Below are 18,619 nucleotides of genomic sequence, written 5' to 3'. Positions count from 1 at the left end.
AGGATGTGCATATAGGTTTACTTCAATACAAAGTAGATCATGAGCACTTCGTCTTTGCATCAATTGAACTAAGAGTGATGTTAAATGGTAATGACAGAAAAGTATTGCGTGCCACAATGCATCCTGGGAATGGAAGAGTTGTCAATTGGTTTAAAGTGCACCGTAATTTTCGGACTATAAGTCGCTCCGGAGTATAAATCGCACCTGCCATAAAATGCACAATACAGTGAAAAAAACATATATAAGTCGCACCGGAGTATAAGTCGCACTTTTGGGGCAAATTTATTTGTCAAAATCCAACACCAAGAACAGACATGAACCAGCAACAACAGGCTAAACGATACGGTATGCTAACGTTGTATATACACAAACGAGGAGCTGAGAACGGGCCTGAGTAACATTCAGAGTTATTCAAATAAGTATTACATAAATAACACGTTTATCAAACCATCTGTGTCACTCCAAATTATTAAATCCATCGATCGTCCTTTATGTAAACAATGCCGCGTATGCGCCGCATATGCACCGCTGACGTCAGACTCGTAAGTTGCATTTCTAATTATTCCACAGACCCATATAACAATATATAAAGTATATTTCAAATAACTATCATATAACAACAATATTATCAAACCATCTGTGTCACTCCTAATCATTAAATCCATCGATCAAATTCCTCGTCCTTTATGTCAACAATGCCGCGCGCGCGCCGCACAGATCTAGTATATAACTATATTGTAGCGTTAACAAAGTACCAGGAAAGACGTGGGTTTGGTAAACAGCTCTTTATTTAACAAAACAAGAGTTCAACGAGCCAACAACTACTGAACTGTAACAATAAAAACATATACAAGTTGCTACACGAAATAAAATATATCAAATAACTATAACATAAATACGTTTTTCAAACCTTGTGTCACTCCAAATCATTAAATCCTTCAAATGTGGGGCCCTTTGTCATCTTCGTCATCCCGTGATAGAATCCTTTGTCCTTATGTAAACAACCGCCGCGCTGCTGACGTCACTTGCAGGTCAAATGACAGTCATCCCTTGCTACATTGCGGTTCGTTTATCGCGGTTTCACTACATCGCGGATTTTAGAATTTTCAAAATTTGCGAAAAAATTCACATATAAATCGCCCACCCACCCAAATTATGAAAAAAAAAAACGCAATTTATAGTCAGAAAATTACGGTAATAGTCCTTTCCATTTCCTGTCCTTGGTCTATATTACTACTATTACTATTTCTTTAAACTGCATTCCACACATCAGTTGACTCTTTTGAAAGCCATTCACATTGGCCTAGCACTTTTCAGTACCATTACATGGAAACAAAAAGGTACAGAAATGATCATTTTGCATGTTTGGACACGCGATGACCATTGTACCATATTTTCCACACCATAAAGTCCTTTGGGTTAAAAGGCGCAGACTCAATTGCAAGGGTTTTTCTGTACTTAATCCACACATAAGGTGCGCCGCGTTAGAGCGCATGCGTGCCATGACATTTGGTAAATAAAAAATTAAACGGGAGCAATTTATTTAACCATGTACTCTACCGTACCCACATTATTGTTAATCAATATTCAAACGTAAATCCATCAAAGTCCTCACCTTCTGTATCCGAATCATACAGTTAGGCAAGTTCACCATTAAACATGACAGGTTCCCTCTCACTAGTGTCTCAATGTTGTCACATTGCCCTTCGGCAATGGCAATGGCAATTGTGCCTCGTAAGCATGTCTCTTTGTCGATGCCATTTTAGAGGGTCCTAATAGTGTTTGCTTTGCACAAACCGATAGTATTTATTTATCAATCGCGGCATATTATGTAGAGTTCTCTGATTGGTTTACAGCCTTGGTTTACATGTTTAATTTACAACATAATGTCCTCTGATTGGTTCATTGGGTCTACATATTACGTCTATATATTATGTTCCTGTGGCGGCAGCCAGACAACATTTACAGATTTTGGAATTCGGTCCACACAGAAGGTGTACCTTATTATAAGGCGCACTTTCGATTTTTGAAAAAATTCAGAGATAAAAATGCTTTTAAGTGTGCCTTATGGTGTGGAAAATATGGTCATTCCATGGATAGCTTCTGCCTGTATTTCACTTGAGAATGTAAGAATTGCTTCTCAGGGTTACTGTTTGGAGGTACAATATACTGCTCCCACTTCAGGAAAGTTTCCCAAAAGTGTTGAGGTCAAGAAATGAAGGTAATCGTGAATAATCTCTTAAACTCACAGTAGCCTAAGCTTCAATGGTATGTTTCATTGTGTGGGATGGTGCATTTGCATGATAATTATTTTACTGCGAATATAACATCTTGTTATACAATGGCAGAAAATTATCAGTTAGAAACTTAAGATATTTTCTATGAGCAATTTTCATCCTTTGAAGATGAAGATTCCATAGACTCCAAAGAACCTAACAGCTTTGAATGACTGCTTGCTGCTCCATCTGTAGCTTTTTAACATACTTTTATTAAAATAAATATTTTTGCTCTTTGAATCACACATTTTTCATAGCCCAAATGAGGGCGAAATTCACTAAGAATTCACTGTGGCTGCTGATAGTGGCTTTAATTGTGCTTCATTTACTCTGGCAGTTTGCTCGTTCTTAATGTCTTATTCACAGAAAAATTGTTCAAATCACATATACTAGCAAACAAAATTTGACAGCTGAGTGCCATTTGCGCCTATTTACCCACCAAATGTACACATTTGTCGTGTACCAAATGTCTTTCACTCAATTCAAATCACAACTCAAAATACACTTGTCATTTTGATATTCCACTTTCTGTTTATTTTTTTTTTATTTTGTTTTTTGCAGTCATTCCAATTCTTACTGTTCTTTTAATAAAAGTATTGCAAATTGTACGAACAACTGCCGTCTTTCATTGTACGAAATTATCAGGTCGACAGAGGTCGGGAGGGAATAATTTTATGCAAATAACCGGTTTGAATGTTAGATGAATGGATGGATGTCTTGTGTATGTTGGACTGAGAATTTTCCCCCACATTGCTCTGGTAACAGGTGAAGAGGCTAACTACTAACGCCACTTTTACACCAGCTTTTTCTGTAGGTGTTATTTGCGCACCCAAAACTGTGTGGCTATTAGCACTGGTGTTAGTATGGTGCTCAACGATAGTAGATAATCCATGCTCCACCTCGCCTATCCTTGGGTCGCAAGGAGTTAAAGCCTATTTTTGTTTGAACTGTAATTTAAACCTCTTTATGGATGACACATTTTTAACACTCAACAGTACATATTAATAGAGACATAATTCATTGTTTTCTTGGTGTATGACTGAAACTGTTTTGGTCCAAGGAAAATACAGACTGATTTTGCATTCCCCTCCTACCGACATGAGGAAGAACTCCTACTGTCTTGTTACATGCCCTCAGCTGGACACAGGCCGTAAATCGAAATTAACAAGCAGCTCTCTGGGGGTCATGTAGGGGCTAGCTTTTGATTAATTAAAGATCAGAGGAGGGTGGACGGCTAGTTGAGGTAAGAAAAAAATGAGCCAAGACAGAGGATACTGTGTAAAATAAAAGCAAAACAGGAGGACGTCAAAGACAGAGATACTGTGTATAATAAAATTAAAGCAGGAGTACTAACCCCCCAAAAGAGTGAGATGAGAAAGGAAATGGTTTCTATGTAATCAGGGGAGGAGAGCTATAAAGGTAGATATGGCATGAGCTGACTTGAGTCTCCCACACACATAGTATGCATCATGCACATAAAGTACTTACAGTGATATGCTTGAGCCTCAGTGGATGTACTTACAGTCAAATTTCAAATTCACCTTACCTTTTTTAATACCCAAATATGAGAGAACTTGGGAGTGTGCTTTCTTAATAGAATATAAAATATCTAAATAGGCTAATATTGCTTCTTTTGATGGAATATGAGCTATCCCAACAAGGATGTATGACCTCGACGACACATTATCAGTAGGGTAAAACTAACCAAGCTAAAAAGACACAGTGGTTCCCTTTGCTGTGTTTTCTACTACATGTAATTTATTACAAATGTTTATGTCCTTTGTATGAGGGAGGGTCAAATAAAATTTGTCTGATGGGCCCATGCCATGTTCCTAATCCAGAAATGTCAGGAGTGTAACCAAGGTCTGTTAGACACAATGAAAGTCAGTGCATGACTAATACTGTATACTGTATGCTCGTATTCAAAGCTATTCTCACTGTTCAACAAAAACAATGTCCAAATCCACCATATTGATTCAATTTAAGTCAATTTATCCACTAATCTTGTTCAGGGGAAAGACAGACTAAACCATGAACTGGTCGCCAATTAGTAACAGACCACCATTTAGACCAAACCTGGGCAAATTACGGCCCGCGGGCCACATCCGGCCTTTTGTGCGTCCCTGTCCGGCCCGCATGAGGCCAATCGTAATTTAAAAAAAAAAAAAAATTGTGTCGTGCGTACAATACAACTGTTTTGCTTTTATTTTGAAAGGTGCCGCACTTCCGTGTAGCGTACGTGTATGTGAGCTGTGCGTGAAGGTGAACAGTGCGAAGTAATGCTGCCCGAGAAACGTGTGCTGACCCTCAGAAAAAAAATGTTGACAAGGAGCGCCGTGTTTTCAACAAGACATGGACTGCCAAGTATTTCTGTACAGAAATGAAAGGTAAAGCCATGTGCCTGATTTGTGGTACACAGGTCGCTGTGTTTAAAGAATATAATTTGAGTCGCCACTACACGACCAAGCATGAGAAAAAATACATCTGTCTGATAAACAGCGCGCATCAGAGGCTGATGCATTGCTGGCAAAACTGCAAGCCCAACAAGGACTTTTTATCAAACTTCACACCCAGAGATGGAGCGGCTTTGTCATTTGAGGAAAAGTTAAAGAAGTTAAGAATAAATTGTACTGATTAATAATTTTTTTTTTTACCTTTACACCACAATTTCACATAGCTTAATATAAATATAAACAGAATAATTGTATTCTTCTAATTACCAGTACCAACTATTTAAAATAAATAATTTAGTGCATTTTACAATGGAAGAAAATTGAGCAGGTTTAAGTTATCGTAGGTGTGGCTCTCTGACACAACTCAGGTTTTTCATGTGGCCCCTTGTAAATATTAATTGCCCACCCCTGATTTAGACTCACATCCACACCATCACTGAGAAGGAACTGAACCCACGCTGCCTCCACCAAAGTCGACTACACCATGAGTGGAATAATATGAGTGATACCGTAATTTCCGGACTATAAGTCGCGTTTTTTTTCATAGTTTGGGTGGGGGGGCGACTTATATATGTTTTTTTTTCACAAATTTTTACTTGATCATTAAGACATCACTTAAAAGTATAGTTGACCACTTCCCATGTTATTTTTAGTATAGTTGATCACTTAACATGCTTTTATATCTTTATCTTGAACATATTCAAAACATAAAAAATAGAGAAAACATCAAATAAAGCAATTAACACTTTAAAGCACCATATCCAAGTCCACTGTCTGTTTGCTCCTCTTATATTTATTATTATTATTTATTCAACACTCTTATTTATTCATTGTTTATGCCTTCTTGGTTTTTTTTGTGTTGCTTGTATGGATATGTGTACTATCTCACCGAGGGATAGTGGGAACGTAATTTCAATGTCTTTGTGTCTTGGTATATGAAAAAGAAAAATCGACAATAAAGCAGACTTTGTCTTTGATAAAACAACCAAATAAACAAAACAAAAAACTACATTTAAAAAAATATATATTTTCAGACGAAACTGCATATTTTGCAAGTTACAAACTTCAAGTTGTAAAATATGCAGCTGAAAACAGTAATCGAGCAGCAGAAAGAACGTTTGGAGAACCTTGATGTACCAATGGATTACTATTTCAAGTGACGTCAGTGGCACCGCGCGGCGCGACCCACGTAAGGACTACCGGCATCATTAGCGGTGATCATTTCTAAGTGACACGGAGGACAAAGAGTTTAAAGGAATTAAGGATTTGGAGTGACATAGAAGGTTTGAAAAACTATTATGGCTTTTACGCACGCCCGGTCCTACTCAACTGAGTCGGGGGCCGGCGCTCGGCCGAGTGGCTGTCCGCGAACGGTGCATGGGGCTCGGACATGGCCATTACGCACGCCCGGTCCTCTGCCATGGAGCTATCGTCTCTGGAAGTCCACGCCGCCACACGCTTGGAAGTTTGTTTTGTGGAATAAAGAGCCGTTTACCAAACCCACGTCTATCCTTGTACTTTGTTAACGCTACAAAATAGTTATATACTAGATCTGTGGAATAAAGATGAGGCTGACGTCAGGGCGCACGCGTGGCGATGTTGACAAAGGACGAGGAATTTGATCGATGGATTTAATGGATTTAAAGTGCACGGATGGTTTGATAATATTATTGCTTATATTATAGTTATTTGAAATATAGTTTATCTATCGTTATATGAGCCTGTGGAATATTTTGAAGTGCAAGCGCCCTCAGCCACGCGCAGCCATTGTTGACAAAGAACGATCGATGGATTTAATGAATTGGAGTGACACCGATGGTTTTATAAACATGTTATTTATGTAATGGTTGTCTTAAATCACTCTATATGTTACGTCAGGCCCGTTCTCAGCTCCTCATTTGTGTTTGTCACGTTAGCATACCTATCGTTTAGCCTGTTGCTATCATATCGAATGATCGATGGATTTAATGAATTGGAGTGACACCAATGGTTTTATAAACATGTTATTCATGTAATAGTTGTCCTTAATCACTCTATACGTTACATCAGGCCCGTTCTCAGCTCTTTGTTTGTGTTTGTCACGTTAGCATACCTATTGTTTAGCCTGTTGTTGCTATCGTTTAGCCTGTTGTTGCTCGTTCATGACTGTTTTTGGTGTGGGATTTTGTCGAATAAATTGCCCCCCAAAATGCGACTTATACTCCGGAGCGACTTATATATGTTTTTTTTTTCACTTTTGGGGCATTTTATGGCTGGTGCGACTTATACTCCGGAGCGACTTATAGTCCGGAAAATACGGTATATATAATGTGTGTATATATAGTAATATAAGTGAATATAATGGTTCAGATTAACACAGTGCATTGTTTTCTGAATTGTGTGCTCCCACATTCCAAAAACATGCATGGTTGGTGTATTGAGCACTTTAAATTGTCCTTAGGTGTGATTCTGCGCGATTGTTTGTCTATATATGCCCTATAATTGTCTGGCAACTAATTCAGGGTGCACCCTGCCTCCTGTCCAAAGACCACTGGAATAATAATAATAATAATAATAATAATAATAATAATAATAATAATAATAATAATAATATATCGTGCTTTTTTGGACACACAAAAACGCGTCACAGCGGATACATTATTCTTGCGCTCACACATTGACACTCTTGTGGGGGTAAACACATAAGGAGCCACAACTGCCCTGGGGCAGGCTGACGGGCAGGCTCCAGTCCACCCAAGACCCTTGCTAAGGTCAAAAGATGAACGAATCAACAATGTGCTTTGCAACTTCATTCACTTGTCCTGCTTCATTATGAAAATGATGTGATTGATCGATTTTACCCTTTTAGCCACAGGTTATGTTGATGACAAGATATTCCTTTGAGTCAATCAATGTTTTATTTTGAATGTCATCATCCTGATGCTATGACGTCATTATCTTGTACATTTAAAGAAAGCTTTCAGCCAAAATAAGGCTGGGTGAGTAGACCACTGAGGATCAAACTCTGAAGGTGGTAGAGTTCGATATTTAGATAGACTGGCAAATGGTTGGCCTTTCAAAGTCACACAAAACATAATTTGAACCAAAAATCAATTCATCATTTGCTACAGATACTTAGGAAACTGTTTTTCTCTTGAAAGTTAGCAGTTTGGATCATACGTACTGAAATAAATCTCCTTTTGCTGACTTGATTACCGTATTTTCCGGACTATAAGTCGCTCTGGAGTATAAGTCGCACCAGCCATAAAATGCCCCAAAAAGTGAAAAAAAACATATATAAGTCGCATTTTGGGGGGCAATTTATTCGACAAAATCCCACACCAAAAACAGTCATGAACGAGCAACAACAGGCTAAACGATAGCAACAACAGGCTAAACAATAGGTATGCTAACGTGACAAACACAAACAAAGAGCTGAGAACGGGCCTGACGTAACATATAGAGTGATTAAGGACAACTATTACATGAATAACATGTTTATAAAACCATCGGTGTCACTCCAATTTATTAAATCCATCGATCGTTCTTTGTCAACAATGGGTGCGCGCGGCTGAGGGCGCTTGCACTTCAAAATATTCCACAGGCTCATATAACGATAGATAAACTATATTTCAAATAACTATAATATAAACCAATAATATTATCAAATCATCCGTCCACTTTAAATCCATTAAATCCATCGATCAAATTCCTCGTCCTTTGTCAACATCGCCGCGCGTGCGCCCTGACGTCAGCCTCGTCTTTATTCCACAGATCTAGTATATAACTATATTGTAGCGTTAACAAAGTACAAGGATAGACGTGGGTTTGGTAAACGGCTCTTTATTAAACAAAACAAACTTCCAAGCGTGTGGCGGTGTGGACTTCCAGACACGAGAGCTCCATGGCATAGGACCGGGCGTGCGTAATGGCCATGTCCGAGCCCCATGCACCGTTCGCGGACAGCCACTCGGCCGAGCGCCGGCCCCCGACTCAGTAGAGTAGGACGGGGCGTGCGTAAAAGCCATAATAGTTTTTCAAACCTTCTATGTCACTCCAAATCCTCTTTGTCCTCTGTGTCACTTAGAAATGATCACCACTAATGATGCCGGTAGTCCTTACGTGGGTACGTTTGTCCTTTATGTAAACAATCGCCGCGTCGCGCCGTGCCACTGACCTCACTTGAAATAGTAATCCATTGGTATATCACGGTTCTCCAAACTTTCTTTCTGCTGCTCGATTACTGTTTTCAGCTGCATATTTTACAACTTCAAGTTTGTAACCTGCAAAATATGAGTTTCTTTTTGGTGCCATTTTTCTTAAGCCCACCCAGTTGATGAGTCACAGCCAACGGTGAAATTTAGAGCGCCCTCATCCAGTTTCGTCTGAAAATATAATTTTTTTCAGATGTAGTTTTTTGTTTTGTTTAATTGGTTGTTTTATCAAAGTCAAAGTCTGCTTCATTGTCGATTTTTTTTCATATACCAAGTCACACAAAGAGATTGAAATTACGTTCCCACTATCCCTCGGTGAGATAGTACACATATGCATACAAGCAACACAAAAAAACCCAAGAAGGCACAAACAATGAAAAAATAAGAGTGTTGAATAAATGGTAAATAAACAAATAATAAATAATAATAATAAATGTAAGAGGAGCAAAAATGGAGCAAGTGTACATACAGCAGACAGTGGACTTGGATATGGAGCTTTAAAGTGTTAATAGCTTTATTTGATGTTTTCACTATTTTTTATGTTTTGATATAAAACCATGTGAAGTGATCAACTATACTAAAAATAACATGGGAAGTGGTCAACTATACTTGTAAGTAAGTGATGTCTTAATGATCAAATAAAAATTTGTGAAAAAAAACATATATAAGTTGCTCCTGAGCATAAGTCGCCCCCCCACCCAAACTATGAAAAAAAAACGCGACTTATAGTCCGGAAATTTCAGTAGTTTTAATATGATCCCACTCTCAAATTTCTCCGCAAGCAAGACACCATACACCAGGTGTGTCAAGCTCATTTTTGTCGCCGGCCACATCGTAGTCACAGTTTCCTTCGGAGGGCCATCATGACTGCCAAATAAATGTATGAATGCCTCATATTATATATAGTATAAGCTACAAAACAAACTGACAAATAATTTGTTTTCAAATTAGACTAGTGGAAACTTTGCAAATATTTTAAAAAGATGATTTTTAAAGTGAAGAAAATTTGCAATTTCAATAATGAATTAGATACATACACAATGTGTCTTCGCGGGCCACAGAAAATTATGTGGCGGGCCGTATCTGGCCCCCGGGCCTTGAGTTTGACACCTGTGCCATACACCATATTTTAACACTTTTCACTGGTGCTACCTTCAACATCCCCCCTCCCCCTTCAATCCAATTTATGTTCTCTTACCCTGATTCGAGAAGCAGGTTTTACACCCAGAACAGGTATGGTGCCAATATAAACTTGTAAAATAACAACCTCGATGTTTATCTATAAAATGACCCCACCCTATCTTTTTTCTCTTCTCATCATACATACCACAAGATATTGCATGCCACAGAGCATCCTGGGAATGAAAGAGTTCCATTCAAGTAGTTTAATCAACATCTTTGTTCCAAAAGTCCACACTACCTCTGTTCGATGTTTTCAAGTTTCTGACCTAAGCAACCGTAACATTTTGCAACAAATAACAAACCTCCCCTCATTCACCTCATTATTACAAATTAAAGATGGTGAAATATACTGCTGCGCTTCAAGTATTTATAGACAGCTATATTTAGGACATACAAACAATGTACAAAGACGGTCATGAAACAATACACAGTGGGAGTGCTCAACAGTGCTGCAATACTAATAAGTAACTAAATTGTGCAAATGAGGCAATCACAGAGCTACAGCAACAAATACCATAATAAATGCCCCATAGTGATGTGCAAAATAACAAAGTGTCAATATAAAATTATGAGACATGAATAGTGCTGGCCTGAGGTAGGGGAACTGGAAAAGGTTGTGTGATGATTGCATGAGTGAAAGTGCATTCTTTTCCCCATATCGAATGTTTTTCAAAGTGCTACTTGTGAGTACAAATAATCACCGCAGAATATTACATAACTGCTGCTGAATATGCTTCATGAAATTAATGGGTAGCAGAACAATTGTGGCAAGCTCCTTCAGGCCTGCACATAAAATGACATGGGGGGCCTAATCTTGACACCTGTGGAAAAGACTTTCAGAAAGGAGGGAGCAATGAATTCTAGGCCAGAAACCTTTTTGACCTTCAGTCTTTTGAGAAAGATGAGCAGTGAAACACAATCTGTTCTTCAATGATTAGAGCAGGTTAGGTAGCAGGAGGGGAAGTCAGAGGTGTGATAGCAGCTTTTGATGAGGATGGTTATGTGGCAAGTGAATACGTTCTTCTCAAACTTACAGTCCAAAATATCCAGATTGTGGCATGGTGGTCAACTGGTTAACACATCTGCCTCACAATTCGGTGATCGTGGGTTTTTATTCAGACTGCGGTGTGGGTTTTGCATGTTCTCACTACTTATATGGGTACTTCGCTTTCATTTCATGTTGCAAAAACATGAAACGATCATGAGTATTTCAATCAGACGTGTTGGAATAGGGAGATATCCAAACAGCCAGGATATGGTTCTTAAGGATCCTTAGTTCCCTACCACTGCTCTTAAGTTGTGCAGTCCAAAAGGTCCACAAATGTAGCTTTGCTTCATTGATCGATTTTTCGATTTCCTCAGTGACTAGATCCATAGGCTTTTCAGATTTAAATTTGTGCCTCTAAAGCTTATTGTCGTTACTAGGTCGATTACACAGTGATCGGACGAATCCAAAGTTGCACAGGGAATAGAGCATCTAGCATTTAGGGTAATGTCGCAGTGATCCACAATGTTGTTCTCTTTCGTGGGACAGACATTATGCTGCTTATGTTTTGGAAATACCCATTTTAGCTCCAATCCAGTTAAGCAGAGTGTGTTTGTAGCAAGTCATTTGCATTAGCCTGAGGTGGAATAAAAACATCGGCAAAGCTCCTGCAGTGAGTGGATTAGCTTCCCCATTGGAAAACCTTCACCAGAATGTCTGTCCCCCCGCTCTCATTGACAATGCTTCGCTTGTCTATTTATATCTGTACCAGGAAACATACGTAAAGTGCAGCTGCTCCCTCAGTCATTATGTCGCAAAAAAATTATAGGGCGGATTTGTAAAAGTTGGCAAAAAAAGGCCCAGAGCAGACATCCTGAAGGCACGTCCTCCCATGAGTGAGTGACTGGTGCAAGGTCACCAAAGCCAAAGAAAAATGATGAAAAAAAAAAGAAAGGAAAGTCCTTCTGGGTGTACTATCTGTATTGCTGTTTTGGAATCTACACCAGATGTTGTAGATGAAGTAAATCTCTAAATTGATCCTAGCATATTTAAAATTATGTTTGAGTGAATTTTTAACTTAATTCCATTCATTTAAAAGGTATGTGGTATTTTTTTTTTAGTGTCCTGTCAATCAAAACATCCATAATACAAACAATATCTGGAATTTAATAGGAGATCATGAGTCATCAATTTGCAGACTAAAGAACAAAAAAATAAGAATTAAATAAATAACATTGCTTACTTGGAATGCATTGAGAGCACTGAAGATATAGGCAATTACAACAGACAGGTGGACCAGTAAACCACATAGCCAGGTTAGGCCCAGTACAGGCAGGAGGATGAGAACAGGTCGCGTAACAGCCCTGCAAACAAGGTAGAACGTGCACTAATAATGAACTAAAAGCAGGTCTAATATACTTAAATGATGATAATAAAAATATATAATATACTTAAATCCTTTCTAAATGTCTCAGTGCAAATGGTGATTTCTCTTTGGTTACCATTTATGCAAGTCTCAAGAACCAGGATTCCAAATATTTTTAAATACTGGAAAGTTTTCTTGTAAAATACTTCTTTAAACCCTCTAAATTTTCTTTGAACATTTCTTTTGCAGTCAGTTTTTCAATACTCGTAGAGCTTATACATCCCCTAATCTTTTTAAGGGATGAGGCAAAAACTGTTTCTTTTGTTCAAACCACAATTGTTGTTACACTGCTGCACCTGGGGAAGATTGAGTTTTCAGAAAGTGCTGTATCTGCAAGGACAAAGCCAGAACTCACTTTACTCTCTTTTATGTTCAAAATTCATTTCCATCTCCAGACTGTGCATAACACTTCAGCGCTGGCACAGACTTTTAGCCTGTTTGTGAAGGAATGAAGAGACAAGAATTGTGGGGATGATGTCTTGGTACATTTCATCTTAGGTTGAAGGACATTTGGCTGAATGGGAGAACAGAATATAATGTCTCCACACCCATTAGACTTAGCAATATGTCCCACGTTGTATGCAAAAACAACCGGGGTTATTTTCTAGGCTCTGGGTAGGTTGATAAGGTTGATACCACACCAAACTCTTCTCAGCATACCTTTATAGATCTTGATACCCAACACTGTTCCCACAAATAATACATGGTTTCTAGTAGATTTCATAATATCAAAGTATACTTATTTTTGTGACCATGGACTAATTGTGTTATGTCCACAACACACTGTTTATTTATGTCCACTGTATATTTATATTGCATTCCACTATACAGTAATCCCTCATTTATCACGGATAATCGGTTCCAAAAACCACACACGATAAGTGAAATCCGCAAAGTAGGGTCACCCGCTCATCTGTACATTTTGTGTGTCAATAAATGTATATGAAACCATTTAAGTGCATATTTTATTATTAGAACATTTAATTTTTGTTTCAAACATGTAAATAATACATTAATAGTATAAATAACACAGAGAATATTTTGTATAAATATTGAGAATATAAATATTATACGTGTGTGCGTGTAACGTGTTAAAAAGAAGTACTGGGCAGGCTAACGAGTTAGCGGAAAGATGCTAATCCGCGATCGTGCTAACACGCGAAAACGGACCTCTAAAGGAATGTAAACTAATTGTTGGAGCAATACTATATTGTCCTAAAGGTTAGACATATGTGATCGTTCATTTCTCTTGTTAGAAGGCCCACTTACATCGTCAATGACTGCTATACCACTGTATATGTGCACGAACGTGAAAAAGGAAGTGGTATCGCCTGAAAACGGCCTGCAAAAGAAAGCACTCTACCTCAAATCAAACCACGACTGAATAACATAACATGAAGAATTCTTAACACATAGTGTATATACGTTTTTAGAACAGCTTTTATTATTATAATTTTTCATAACAAGGTACAAGTGTACATACTGTAAATATGTTTGTATAAATCTTTTATTATTATTACAATTTTTCTATAACAAGGTACACCATTGTAAATATGTTTTTAGAGCTCTTATTATAAAATATTTTTTTATAAAAAGGTACAAGTGTACGCACTGCAATTGTGTGGGCACTCCCTGGCTTCTGCTGGCGTGTGGACAACTTTCGTGCCATAATTCCCCAAATTAGAAGTTTTATTTTGAATTATAATGTTTTTTTTTTAATTTGGAAAAAAATACTGCGATGTAGTGAAACCGCAATAAACGAACCGCGATGTAGCGAGGGATTACTGTATTACTGAAGTAACAACAGCAACATAACTGCACTGTGTAAACAGCAACAAATCTGATCTTTGACAAATTTATATAAAATATTTCTATTAAAAATACATTTATTTTGACTTCTTGCTTGCCAGAAATGCATCACATGGAGCTCCCTAAAAGTTATATTTGTGGCAAAGGTGTTACAATATTGTGACAATCCCCAAATAGTACAGTTGCCATGTAAATCGGAATCAATCTGCTGCCTAGCTCCCTTAGCCTGCAGTCTAAAACAACTGTAAAGAACTAACAATCATCCAAAAAATCAAATGTGTATGCTTCCATCTCGTAGTTTGATGTTGGTTTTCTCCGTATCACGTCAAGACAAACAATTACAACTAAAACATGTTTTGTATGTCTAAATCCATATGCGATTCATTCAAATTAAACATAAAGGTCCTTTCCTCATAACCTACCTGAAATACGGTACATAAGTAACATGCAGTACATTCTGACAATTACTTGACCTTTCTATTCACTGTTTGCCTCATAACCTAGAGTTAAGTCAGTGGTTGTGTTTATGTGTTCGGGCCTAATATAAATAATACATTTAGTGTTAAGCATTACACACGAAGAGTATCTTGTATTTGGACCAGGTGTTAAACTGATAAGGCCAAACAACTCCCACAGAAGACTCCTGAACCACAGCTCATAATCTCTCCACTGTCTCTATTGAACATAGTTTTTTGGAAAACAAGGAAACCTCATTTTTGTGTGTGTAAGAGTTTGTTCTTCACTGGAAGAAAGACATAAGCCTACACATAGCTTAGACGAAAGTGCGACAAGAAAAAGCATGTCAGGGATGAATAGCATTGCCATTGTCACTTACCAGGTAAGGTCAAAGGTCTGCATTTTTGATGCTGAGCTTGGACTGAGCATCTTTGCACGACGACGAGCGCTGGAAACTGTCACCATGACAACCCGACACAATACAACTGAATTGACCTGAAAATAGAAGCCAGCATCAGCATTGTTTTAAACAAAATGGTCGCATAGCTCAACTTGGTCTGAAGCTCACATTGTGAGACATGAGAAAGCTCTGCTTCACATGAATACTTTCAACACAATAACAGACTGTTTTGTCTTCTGCATTGAGCATTTCTTCATATTAATCTCTAATGGACTCTGAAGCTCACGCTAGAAACACTTTGCATTAGGGGTCAAAGGCAAACAAGCAATACACAGAACCCTGAAACACATCTCCATGACCACAATCTGGCACCCTGAAATCTATTGTTAATGCAGTACATCATAAACCAAGCCTATTGCATACATAACCACACCATTTCATTTTTTTTACATCTTTATGCACTGAATAAAAAAATATTTTGCATGAGATCCATCCATCCATCCATTTTCTGTACCGCTTGTCCCCACGGGGGTCGCGAGCATGCTGGTGCCTAACACAGCAGTCATTGGGCAGTAGGCGAGGGACACCCTGAACTCGTTGCCAGCCAATCGCAGGGCACACAAAGACGAACAACCATCCGCACTGGTATTCACACCTAGGGGCAATTCTGGAGTGCTCAATCAGCCTACCATGCATGTTTTTGGGATGTGGGAGGAAACCGGAGTGCTCAGAGAAAACCCATGCAGGCACAGGGAGAACATGCAAACGCCACACAGGGAGGGCCAGAGGTGGAATCGAACTCACACCTTCCTAACTGTGTGGCAGATGTGCTAACCAGTGCAGCCTTGCATGGGATTTATTTTTTGAAATTTTATTCACACATGCACACACAAATACTCATACATCGGGATCAAATGGAGCCACATACCGCCAAAACAAATATCACAGGTCCCACAAAAGACCAGATTGTTCCAGTCTTCAGGTTGAGCCAGCAGTGACCATCCGCCTTGTAGTCATTCACTGTAGCCGCCAGTGTTACAACAACTATTAGAACAGGAAGTCCTACAAAATAATTCAATAAAAGCATATTATGAATAGGTGTGAGGCTAGAATAAATTATGCAACATGTTTAAACATATTTACAGAACAGTGACTGCTTTGGCATCTCATGATTGGACTATTTAGTCTGTTCTTCCTCGCCAAGCCTATTTTGTCTAACACTCGGCACATCTGCATTCAGAGCTACAGGAAACATCTCAATATTGTTGTGCTTATTCACATTCTGTTCTCAGCTTCTTATGTGATACAACACATAGTGACAAAATTAAGTAGATGAACGTGGACAGCTGCAGGATGTTTTACAAATTCTACAGATTGGCTTAAGGTTAAAACACAACAATTGCATCTTCTTAATTTCAACAAAGCAAGAGGACTTTTTACAAATTCTTGTTAAAATAACGTGTTTGTGTGTGTGTGCGTGTGTGTGTGTGTGTGTGCGTGTGTGTGCGTGTGTGTGTGTGTAGGTGTGTGTAACTGATACCATTTTTTATTTTAAGGCTCTGACCAATAGTGATGTACGAGTCTGGTAAATCAGACTATTCAGTCTATAGCCACATTCTCTAAATGTGAAAAGAGGAGCGGCACTTTTCTGACTCCATCCTGAATGATCAAGGTTCCTACATTCTCTTGTTTGTCGAGCTTCGACATACTGCGAAAGTAATTTTGTTCCACAACTTCTACTTCCAGCTGAGTCCACAGTCAAGCATAGACAGGCTTGACCTTATGTCAGCAACCAAACTTCTGTTGTTTGTCATTTTTATATGGATTGACTGTAAACATAGCAATTTAGAAAATATTTGTTAACTGCGTTGATGGAAAGTGTAGTAAGAACTTAATTAAGTATGACTGTATGCGCTTACCCCAGCCAATGATATAGTACAGTTTCATTCTGCGGTCTTCACTGATGTTGACGGACACGACTTTGCTCCACAATAGCAAACCTTCAACCAGCATCCAGGAAAAAGAGGCCATGAAGAAGAGATGGAGCAATGCAGTTACCACAAAACAGGCACCCTGCAGGAATCAAAGTGGAGTATTGTCAACAGTTAAGTAGTCTTTATATGACTTTTTGGCTGTTACGGGTTTGTTTAACACAGTGGTTCTTAACCTTGTTGGAGGTACTGAACCCCACCAGTTTCATATGCGCGTTCACCGAACCCCTCGTTAGTGAAGGTTTTTTTTTTTTGTTAAATTCTAGACATATGTATATTTTTTTTTACTGGTGTAAAAAATGAGCCATGCATGAACATCACCTTGTTCAAAGAACAAAACCAACACAATGCATGAACTCACAACAAATTACATACTGGTAAATTACACAATAAATCAGGTTTGTTCGGACCTCCTCAGTGAAGGCTCTGTCGAACCCCTGAGACCGACTCACCGAACCCCTAGGGTTCGATCGAACCCAGGTTAAGAACCACTGCTCTAGAATCTAGAGCAGTGGTTCTTAACCTTGTTGAAGGTACCGAACCCCATCAGTTTCATATGCGCATTCACCGAACCCCTCTTTAGTGGAAAAAAAAAAATCGGATTCAAGACATAGATGTTTTTTACTGGTGCACAAAATGAGCCGTGCATGAACTTCACCTTGTTCAAAGAATAAAACCAACACAATGCATGAACTCAAAACAAATGACATACTAGCAAATCAGTGTGACTTCTGCCAGTTCAGATATGCGTTATCGCAAATTTACACGACATGCAGTGGAGGCTCTGCCGAACCCCTGAAACCGACTCACCGAACCCCTAGGGTTCGATCGAACCCAGGTTAAGAACCACTGGTTTAACAGCATTGCAATCACCATCGCTGTTGTGTGCCACATACTGCACCTAAAGCAACAGTTTTTCATACAAATTTATAAGCCTTGTGTTTGGCATTTGAAACCCTTTGATACATTTGTGAGATTAAGGGCTATGTAAATAAACTTGACTTGACCACAGTAGAAGCTTAATTTATCAGACTCTGACTTTATCTGACAGAAACAAGTTTTCAGTCTACTCAAAAGGCTTTAAGTACATACGTAGGCACCTTGCAGTGGTCGCTGCTTAGGCCCTAAAAAGTAAATTGTTGTAAACTATACAGATTGATTCAATAAATAATCATAATATTTGGTGACCAGTAAATAATCATAATATTTGGTGACAATAGTCTATTTTATTACATTTCTTATGTTTTTGTCATTTTGTTAGATATTGATTCTAGACAGCTCCAGATTATTTACATGGTCTTTTTGCATGTCGTTACAGTATATTGTGTTTTTATATCATATTGACAGCTTCAATGTTTGCAATCTGATGGTGGTGGCAATAGGAGGGGGATTGAATCCCCCACCAAAGGCCCAGTTCCCGAATACACAGCCCGCCACTTGTAAATTAA

The 18,619-nt window shown here is 38.5% G+C and overlaps 1 protein-coding gene across 2 annotated transcripts in view; it reads right to left on the bottom strand.

Annotated features, from left to right (window-relative positions):
• The window catches only part of adgrd2 (adhesion G protein-coupled receptor D2), a 55,696-nt gene that overhangs the window by 16,471 nt on the left and 20,606 nt on the right, over positions 1–18,619 (bottom strand). For both annotated transcript variants that reach the window (XM_088375583.1, XM_088375584.1), the window contains 4 exons: positions 17,100–17,253; positions 16,109–16,242; positions 15,160–15,275; positions 12,333–12,453 (listed from right to left, as the gene is read on the bottom strand). In XM_088375583.1, coding sequence (XP_088231709.1) covers positions 12,333–12,453; positions 15,160–15,275; positions 16,109–16,242; positions 17,100–17,253 — 525 coding nt within the window. The remainder of the gene's footprint in view (positions 1–12,332; positions 12,454–15,159; positions 15,276–16,108; positions 16,243–17,099; positions 17,254–18,619) is intronic.

The sequence above is a fragment of the Syngnathus floridae genome, chromosome 5, assembly GCF_059516105.1.
Source record: "Syngnathus floridae isolate MCC-2025c chromosome 5, RoL_Sflo_1.0, whole genome shotgun sequence".
Classification (NCBI taxonomy): domain Eukaryota; kingdom Metazoa; phylum Chordata; class Actinopteri; order Syngnathiformes; family Syngnathidae; genus Syngnathus; species Syngnathus floridae.
Note: the sequence above shows the minus strand (reverse complement) of the source record. Positions and strands in the feature narration are given on the sequence as shown.